This window comes from Arachis hypogaea, chromosome 8, assembly GCF_003086295.3.
Source record: "Arachis hypogaea cultivar Tifrunner chromosome 8, arahy.Tifrunner.gnm2.J5K5, whole genome shotgun sequence".
In the NCBI taxonomy this organism is placed as follows: Eukaryota; Viridiplantae; Streptophyta; class Magnoliopsida; order Fabales; family Fabaceae; genus Arachis; species Arachis hypogaea.
Genome location: NC_092043.1, coordinates 45,444,823 through 45,455,266, shown reverse-complemented (window position 1 = coordinate 45,455,266; position 10,444 = coordinate 45,444,823). Strand labels below are relative to the sequence as shown.

Here is a 10,444-nt window from a genome sequence, read left to right as displayed (position 1 = left end):
ATTATTATTATTATTATTATTATTATTATTATTATTATTATTATTATTGAGTGACTATATATATATAATCTTTTCTTTTAATACATATTTTTTAATACAAACATATATATTTTTTATATAGGACATCTTTTGATTATATTAAATATAAAAATATCAAATAACTTTAATTTTGAATTTCTTATAAAATAATTTTTAATAATTTTATTATTATTATTATTATTATTATTATTATTATTATTATTATTATTATTATTATTATTATTATTATTATTATTATTATTATTATTATTGAATAACTATATATATATTTAATAAATAAATTTATCATTATTTTTGTCTAAAAGATACAAAAAATATAGTACAATATTATTGTGCAATTAATAATAATAATAATTATTTTATTTTATTTTTTTTTTTGACGGAGGACTATTATATCTAATAGAGAGAAATGTTGGAGATTGATTTGTATATTGATTTTTTTTTTGGACTAAAATGTTCGTTTTTAACATCTTTGCGGGACTGATCTGGGTAATTACTCTACCGGAAAATAAACTGGAAACTGATTTGTTTGTCGGAGTAAAACCTTGGGGATTGATCTGTGTATTAATTTTTCTTGGAAACTAAAATGTCTAATTTTAAAATTCTTGGGACTGATTTGGGTAATTACTCAAAAAATTATGAGTAATGTTACATATCTAAATCTAAGTCTTTTTATGAATCAAGTCTAACTAAGTTAAACAATAAGATTTAGAATAATACTAGTCATAACTAATTTTTATTATGTTAAATCAATTTGGTTAGATTTGATTAACAAAAAAATTTGGATGTGTAATATTGTTCAAAAATTATATGTAAGCCAGTGAAATATGAGTAATTAATCTCGTTAGCATCTTTTATTTAGTGGATTTTTTTTTAACAAAAAATGGATTCTTTTATTTAAATTAAAATATTCCCGTTCAAACCATGTATCTTGAGCAAGAATTCCAATGGATCTAAAATAAAATCTTTTATGTTATACTTGAAAAGTCAGCTTGACCCACCTTATCTACTTAACCCAATGAGCAACAAAGTCGAGTCATTATATTTATATATAGCTATGTGAAGCAACCTAAAATGGGAAAATGCCTACCTAGGTTGAAAGATAGATTAAGACCACACACACTTCAAATTCGATTCTTGTTCAACTCCGAATAAAGATAAAGGAAATTTTAATCCACTCAGTTTCAATTTCATATGGACTATCTTATATATATAATATATATTTAATTTGGTTGATGCACATCTTAAATATAATATTTTCACTATTGATTAATTATTTATTTCTCTTGCGAAACTATTGGTAAAATCTATCATATAAAGTAATAGTAAAAAATTACAAAGAAATGTGTTTAATCATCAAATTAGTGAAATAAAAGTTTTTTTTATAAATAAATCCAAGTATACAATTCATTTATAAATTTAATTTCCACTCTAAACCTCCTTTATATATAAAATTACATATAATGCCCATTCATGAAAACTCTTAGTCAATTTCTACCCTTCAAGTTCTTTTTGGTTCTTTCATAATTCATACTCTTATTAACTAAACATACCAATAAGTAAACAACCCCTTAAGTTTTATTTTTTTTTGGGGTAAAAAACACACCCTCAATTTGTATCCTTAAATAATAATACCTTTCAATATGTCAATTTTTTATTTGAGAGATTCCATTCCAAAAACAAAGTGGACACAACTTGCAGGTCACAATAATTAAACAAATGATTTTGCTAAAGAGTGTTTTAGAGATATTATTTAAGAAAGTAAAAAGAAAAAAATTGATTCTTTCAATCTATCAATGTAAAAAAAAAATCTATATTTAATTTATACTTTCAATTAAAGTTTTCTACTTGTGGTATTCTAAAACAAAATCCATAAACAAATCTATATAAAAAAAATAAAGTCATATTTTTTTCAAAAAAAAAAAGAAAAAGAGAATTATAAGATGTATGAATCCTAAAAGGATAGGATAAGATTTGTTTAAGATACGTTTCTAAATATTGGTCAAGTGACAATAATTTTCAGGATATTTGCCACATATCAATTCCCTATTGGCCGTTGTGCAAAAGAAAAAAGACCAATCAAACTATGAAAACGTGTAATAGCACTCTATCTCTTGATAATAGCCTTGTGTTCTTTTTATAATGTTTCTCTCATTTGGATGTTTTTTGGGTTCTCCTTTTGTTATATGTGAATGTAATCCCATCCAACATCCATATCCACAATACAAAAGATAATCATAATAAAAGAAAAAGGATATGAATGGTATATTCTCAAGTTTTAACAAACAAACAAAAGAAAAAGGATTGATTTTTTTTTTCTGGTTATGTTTATAAATTAATATATCTAAATATAAATTTCATTCTCAAAAAAGTGATCAACTTTTATATATATGGGAAAATATGGGTTGCTTACTATAGTCACACTAGTTAATATTTATAGCTAATTACCTAATTCTCCTAATTTTTATTTAATAACAAGAACAAGAAAAGAATAAATAAAAACCCAATTTTGAATCAATCATCATGATCTTCCTCATCAGCATGTTCTTGTAGATCTGCTAGAGAAAAACTCCTAGTCTTGAAGCTCCCTAGCCTAAGCCTCATGTGAGCTGCATAAGATTCAGGTACTATTCTGGTGTGCCGCACCTGCACCTGTACCTGCACCTGCACCTGATCCTCATGCTTCTTCTCCTCTGATAAGGAGGATGAGGATGATGAGGATGATGTAGAGGGAACTTTTCTAGCTTTTCTTTCTTGGAGATCATCATCATCATCATCATCAACATCATCATCATCATGATCCTCATTCACAGGCAAAAGAGGCATGGATGTGGGGTTTGACTTTGACCATGTGTAGAATGAAGATTTTCTCCATTTAGAAGCAATCAAAACCCTTCTTCTCTTATTGAAAGGGCTTTCTTGCTTTTGCAATTCCATTAAATTGTTCACTTGTGATAGATCCGTGAAAGACTTTGATTTCCCATCAAAATGGCTTGATAATCCTCTCCTAAACAAACAAAAATTAAAAACAAAATTGTTGAACTACTTTGGTAATGCATGCAAATCTCTGAAAACTAATCAAAAAGAGATGAAGGATAAGAAAGATACTTGATTGGAAGAGAATTTTCCAGAGAATCCAAAGAACCCAAACCAGGCTTCAAACCGCTCTGAATCTCTTCCTCATCCCCACTGTCGTCGTCGGGGGTTCCGATCGACGACGACGAGCTCTCCGACAGGTCGCCGGCGAAGAATTTCGGCTGAGCAGAGATCCGAAAAGCCGACCCCAGCCTGTCTTGGTCCGCCGTGGCAGCTGTTACCGGCGGCGGAGGAGAAGACGAAACGTCGATGGCGAAGGTGGGACCCACCAAAACCTCCATTCTTAATAAAATGCTGGTAACAAAAATCAATTGCAATCTTGGAGATTTAATTCAGCAGATTCTAGAATGATCTCTTGGATTTTCTTTTTTTCTATTTTAGATTTCACTCGATTACTATGCAACAAGTTTAGAGAGAGAAAGGTAAAGGAGGATTTGCATTTTAGAGAGAGAAAGAGAGGAAGAAACAGCTAATGAATATAGTGAGACCAAATCACAAGTTTTTTATATATGGAAATGAAAAACTGTTGAAATCGAAAAGAGATTAGATTAGATGAGAGAAGGTATTTGGACACGTTTCTTGATGACGTGGCAAGGACATGAACCAGAATAAGGGTAGTTGGGTTGTAACGTTGATTATGGATTTATGCCTCTGTCTATGATCAATGAGTCTATACTTTCATTACTTTCTTTCTTATAATCTTATCCTCTTGTTTCCTTTTATTGGATCACACTAGCCTCATGCTTCCCTTATTTAGGTTTTTTAATTTTGTGAAAATTATAAAGTTAATAATTAATAGCTGTTAAATGATGATTATTTAATGATCTTTATTTATTAATTTTGTATGAAGTGCATCTAAATTTTTATTATTTAATTTTTAGATTGATCGAGTGATTAGCTTATTTGTCTGCTTAATAAATGTTAGGGTTTAAATGCATGCAGTAACTCATTGACCAATAACAAATTTTTAAATAGAGCTTTGATTTACAATAAATTAATCCTTAACTTGTTGGTCGGAGAATATCATAAACCAAAAAAAAAAATTGTTTAGGATAACACAATTCAATTGTAATTTTTCTTTCTTTTTTTTGGATAGTTTTTATTGTTATGTTCAATTTTTATATATTCTTATTAAATTAATATTTATACATTTATTTAATTAGATTTATGTGTTTATATAATTTTTAAATAATAAATTTAAAATTATTTACTTTCAATAATGTAACAATATATAATTAATTATTGGTGTAACATCTTTTCTTACACAAACAGTGTATTATTATGTGTAACTTAATTTTTACAATTTGACTTTTTATAGGAGTTTGTTAAAGAACTCTTTTATTTGCATAAAAAAATCGGCACCTTTTATTTTGTTAATGGTTGAGATTTTATTATAATCTTACCATTTTTAAAAATAATAATTTTAGTTAATAAAATAGTTAGTAGTTTGTCAAAAGATAATAAATAATATACAGGTATCATACTCTGTAATTTGATAATAGCGTATTAGAAAAAAATTATATAAAATATTTTATTCAAATTCTAGATTTTAAATGAATAACAAAAGAATAAATATATGAAATTAACCTTTCATTAATATTAGTTAACTTCTTTATTATAGAATTATTTTTTTTAATTTTCTTTTTTGGAAAATTTAGAGTTTAAAATTAAAAAAATATTTTAAAAAATTAAACTCATAATTTTTTTTTTTACTTTTTCTTTGATTTTGGGGAGAATAATAATTTGAGATGAAGGATTAGAGGAATGTTGTGATCAGCACGGAGCGAAGAAGAAAAGAAGAAGAAAAATTCTGGATGGTTATTGTTTTTGAAATGTCTAAGTTATTGATGACGAATATAGATTTTTATTGACCATTCAAGACAAGTTTTGTTTCCAAGTTGAGAAGATTAATTAAAGAAAATTAAGGGGGGTTTTGGATATTTACAACAAGTGTCAATAAAATCATTATGCAAATAGCAGGTGCAACCTGACTTTTATTCTTTTGGATTTGGATAAGATCGTTGTATCTTATTGTAGAATAAGGAATTGAGGATAGGATTACGGAGTGAAGTTAGATTGAAGACTTTGACATTATAGTTGGTAGCTATTTTAATTTACTTTTTTTGGATAAATTTTTAAGTGTAGGCGGATAAAATAATTATTTCTATCGATATAATAATAAAATAATTATATGTCGTCCTTGTAGAAAGAAATTAATTTATAAAAGCATTTAAAAAAAAACTCTTTTTCTTTAAAAAAATTATGTAAATCATTTCTACATATTAACTAATAATCTAATTCAAGTACACCAAAAACAAATTTGGGAGTGTGCTCGAGTAAAACATCATCTTTTCAAGGGGTAGAAGATTTAATCTACGTTTCGGTTAAAAAGACGACGACAACGACAACCACGACAAAATTTATTTTATTAGGTGGGTCAGCTATATAGATTAAATAATATTATTGAGTTTTATTATATATTATCTCTACAGAAAAATTATTTATATTATATATAAATTTTGTGTTGATCATTTTATAGATGGTATTTTTAGGTCTTCTTCTGCGTTTTATTCTTTGTCTATTTTTCATCTTATCCACCTTTTTGACTGGGTGCTCTGTCGGTCTTCTTTTCATATGTCCAAACTACCTGAGATGCAATTCTACCATCTTTTCCACAATAGGTGCTATTCCAACTCTCTCTTATATCTTAGTGCCTTATTCTATCCAATCGCATATGACCACTCATCCATCTCAACATCTTTATTTCTGCCACACTTAACTTATGTCGTGCTCTCCTTTGCCTGCCCAACACTCTATAACATTAACCATAGCCGGTCTGATTGCAGTGCGATAGAATTTACCTTTAAGTTTTAAAGGCATTTTTTGTCACATATAAAATCAGACGCACTCTGCTATTTGAACCAACCTGCTTGGATCCTATGATTTACATCCTATTCAATCTATCCATTATCTTGAATGATGCACCCAATATACTTACAATTTTTAATTTTTTGTAAGATATTTTCTCCAATCTTCACCTCTATATTAGGGGTTTCCCTTTGATGGCCGAACTTACCTTCTATATATTCCATCTTGCTGCGACTTATGTGCTGACCATACGCTTCTAGAGTTTCTCTCTATAAATCCAACTTCTTATTTAGGTCTTCGCTTGACTCTCCCGTAAGGACGATCATGGCACAGACTCTTGGATATGCTCTGTGAATACTTTCAAGACTAATGTAAAAAGGTATGGACTTAAGGATGATTCCTGGTGTATGTAATCCTATACCAATAAAAAATTTCTCTGTCACACCACTTTGAGTCTTCATACTAGTTGTAGCCCCATCATAATGTCTTTAAGGCTGCGTTTATTTACAGAGATAGGACATTGAAACAGAGGTACTGAGACAAAAATCGTGTTTGACAGATGAGACATGGACAGAGACATTGTGTCCAGAGATACTAAATTAGTGTATTTTGTATCGATCCTAACATGAAGGACACAAAGACACTAATAAGGGACACAACTTATTTTTTATTTTTTCTTTTATTAATCTTATTAATTTTCTATTATTATATTTTTCGTCTCAAATTTTTTGAATGGAAAAAATGAGAATAAATTGGATTTTCATAATTTGTTCTAGTCTATTACCAAATAGAATACAAAAATATAAAATTTTGTGTCTTTGTCTTTTATGTCTTATCCTCAATGTCTTGTCTTGTCCCGTTCTCATAAACAAATGCATCCTAATTGCACGAATATATGAGATCCTTACTGTTTTCCTTTCCAAAATCTTTCATAAGACCTCCCTTATCATCTACACTTTTTCAAATCAATAAACATCATATGTAGATTTTTTTATTACTACGATATCTCTCCATGATCCTTTTTTAAGTTTTAACAGGTATATAGTTTCAATGGTGGATTTGCCTAGCATAAAATCAAATTGATTCTCTGTTACTTGTATCTCTTGTCTCAGCTTTTGTTCTATCACTCTTTCTCATAACTTCATGGTATGGCTCATGAATTTGGTCTCTCTACATTTGTATATCCTCTTATTCTTATAGATAGATACCAAGGTGCTCTTTCTCCACTCATCTGACATCTTCTTTGACCATAAAATCTCATTAAAAAGCTTGGTTAACTAATTGATGTCTTTCTTTCCAAGACCCTTCCAAACTTCAATCGGAGTATTATCGGGTCCTACTGTCGTGCCATTTTTCATCTGCTTTAGAGCATTTTTACCTTGAAGTCTCGAATCATTCGATAGTAGTCAAAGTTTTGATCTTCTTTCCTCGTGCATAACCGACCAAGACTCGGAAGAGTCTTCTGTCCTTCATAAACAATTCGTAGAAGTAGCTCTTCCACCTTTTATTGATCTTTTCATCTTGAGCCAAAATCTCTCCGTCTTATCCTTTATGGACTTAACTTGATTCAAGTTTCTCGTTCTTTTTTCACGGCTCTTTTCAATCTATTTATACTTTTTTCTCCTTCTTTCGTGCTTAAAGACTGGTAGAAACCCTCATATGTCATTGTTCTTGCTTCACTTACAGCTACTTTTGTCTCTTTGTTAGCCGCCTTATATATTTCCCAATTATTTGCATTGCGGCACAAAGACCACTCTTTAAAGTACTCCTATTTTGTCTTTATCTTTTTTTGTACACGCGTATTCTATTACCAGGACTCCTTATCTTTTGGTCCTATCTTCCTAAATTTATCAAAATTTTCTTTTGCTATTCTTCTAATAACTTTTGTTTTGGATAAAAAATGATTTAAAAAAATTTGATTTACTTATCTTATCAAAGTGTCTATATGAGTCAATAAAAGATTAATTAGCATTGTTAATAATAGATGTTTTACTTGTGAAAAAGAAAAAAAAAGTATTGCCAAAATAATTTTCTAAAGAGTTTAAAGTATAGACTTAATGGATACTTTTTTTATATATATAGATTTATTAACAAACTAACTTTTTTTTTTTTCTGGCTAACAATGAAACAAAGCAGTAAATAGAAAATATTAAGAGGAGGCCATATAAAAAAAACATTAAATATTGTTAAAATTATCATTAGATTTAGTGTTAGAGGTCAGTAGTGAGTTTACCATCAGATTTGACAATAAATTTATTGGGTAAATTTTTTTTTATTAAAATCAATTTTTCGATAATAAATTTGTCGATAATAATTGAAGAGAAAAAAATTGACGCGAGCATTATCATTAAATTTAGGGGTGAAAAAATCCGACGATAAGGTAACTTCGGTTTTACCGTCGTTGACTGTTTTCCACAACTCAAATCATCGTTGTTGTCGAAGAGTATCCACCAGAAACTTGTTTTTACCATGGAGGAGCTTATTTCTCTCCTGCGAGTTGCTACCTTCATCGTTTGCCTCCGTCGCCACTTGCCTCCATCAGCTGCGATGCTATAGTTCCTCTTTCATCTAAGTGTATGTTCTTTGTTTTCTTCTTTTTTTTAACATTGTTAGCATTTGCTAAACTTTAACCCTACACTTTTTTTTCCTCTGTTTTTATTCTTGAAAAATCAGTATCATTAGTTTACTTAGATGTGACCTTGGTTGAACTGTTCACTCATGATTATCTAATTATTTTGATATTCTAAGTTTGCTATATTTATATTTTCTATGGAGACTTTATTAGTTTTAATAAAAATGTTGATAATAGTGCTTTGATTGTGTTAATTTGTTTACATTGAAAATTTACAATTTGTTGTCTACTTATAACATGTTTTGTTTGATTAGTCTAATAACTTGAAAGTATAAAAGCTCTAACCCCTCTTAGTTTTGAACCCTAACCCTATTTTTTGTTTTCGTTTTTCACTCCAAATTTTAATTAGTTTCTTAATTTTTATTTGGATTGGTCTTGTTAGTGGGTTGGAGGTGTTGTAAGAAATTGACAGTAAAAAATACAAAATTCGACGATAAATAGGTTATTGTTGAATTTTTTTAATAAATCCATCAATAAATTCGATGATTTTCTTATAGTGAGGGAAAAACAAATTTGAAGAAAAGAGAAATTTTAGGTTTTCATTCGAATTTAGGATTCTAAAAACAAAAATTTGGTGATTTTATTTCATGAGAAGAGTTTATGAGGAGAGTTTTGATTTGAATAAAATTTAAGAATAAACTAAGATAAAATAAATCTAAGATTATAAATTATTTCTCATAAACTTACTATTTTGTCCAAGTAATTTCTCTAATTGAAAATCTTAAAGACTTCATTAATTTCTTTTGATTTATAAAATTGAACACTAAAAAGTTTAAAATATATTAAACTTGTTATTGATGGCCTTAGCGTTGGTAACATATTTATAAATTAATTTTTAGAATTAATAATTCAAATGCTACCAATGATTTGAGCGAGAGAAAATATAAAACCACAAATAATGGAATTGGCGCCAAATGCCACAAAGCCATCGATAATAGCCGCATGATTTATCCACGGCCAAGATGAGTGGTCGGTATGGGCAAAACTGTAGTGGTGACCCATTGAAACAAATTGTGAAGACCACATGTGCAAATTTATAAGCCTGCGTTTGTTTTTAGAAACAGGATATAACATGACACTAAAATAGAGATAATATGATGGAGATATTAAAAATTATTTTTTGTGTATTGTGTTTGGATACGATAGACAAAACACTAATGTAATGTCTAGTATTATGTTTAGATACAAATGGACAAGACTAAAATATTATATGAAATGATTAAAATAGACCTGTAATTCCAAATTTTCTACATTAATACAAATTAATTTAATAAAAAATGAGAGTACATAGAAATACAGACGGAACTTAAAAAAAATATTTGAAGAGGCAAAAAATTTTAATAAAAAAATATATTAGTATTTATATTAAAATAAAATTTATAAATATAATTATTTTATTTTAAAATTTATTATTAATATGTAGGAATACATATGATTAAGATTAACAAAAAAAATAAATTTGAGTTTAATTAATAAAAAATTTTATTTAAGTTAATAAGCCAAATTAATTTTAAATAAAAAAATTAATTTTAAAAAAATTCATTTTTATATGAAAAAACAATTAGTTTTTGCATATAAAATATATTTTTATTTAAAAAAACTAATTTTTTTATCTAAAAACTGATTTTTCTTTATAAAAAACTGATTTTTCTTTAAATTATATAAAATCAATTACAATTTATAAATTATTTTTTAGCATTTTAAAAGATCAATTTTACTTTTGATAATATTTATCTTTCAAAAGTTTTAAGATTAATTATTTTTGTTATTATTTTTATTACAAATAAAATAATATAATATAAGGTTAAA

At 27.5% G+C, this 10,444-nt stretch overlaps 1 protein-coding gene across 1 annotated transcript; it reads right to left on the bottom strand.

Annotated features, from left to right (window-relative positions):
- Positions 1–2,394: 2,394 nt before the first annotated feature.
- Positions 2,395–3,858, bottom strand: LOC112707770 (KID-containing protein 1). The gene is made up of 2 exons (XM_025759711.3): positions 3,148–3,858; positions 2,395–3,046 (listed from the first exon to the last, which is right to left on the bottom strand). The coding sequence occupies exons 1-2, from the start codon at positions 3,414–3,416 to the stop codon at positions 2,554–2,556; spliced, it is 762 nt and encodes a 253-aa protein (XP_025615496.1). The 5' UTR covers positions 3,417–3,858; the 3' UTR covers positions 2,395–2,553.
- Positions 3,859–10,444: the final 6,586 nt, after the last annotated feature.

What these genes read in the sequence shown, in the direction of transcription:
- LOC112707770 (XM_025759711.3), bottom strand. Translation starts at nt 3,416, where the DNA reads ATGGAGGTTTTGGTGGGTCCCACCTTCGCCATCGACGTTTCGTCTTCT. An exon ending in GAAAATTCTCTTCCAATCAA is followed by an intron (nt 3,047 to 3,147) that starts GTATCTTTCTTA and finishes TTGTTTGTTTAG; the next exon opens with GAGAGGATTATCAAGCCATT.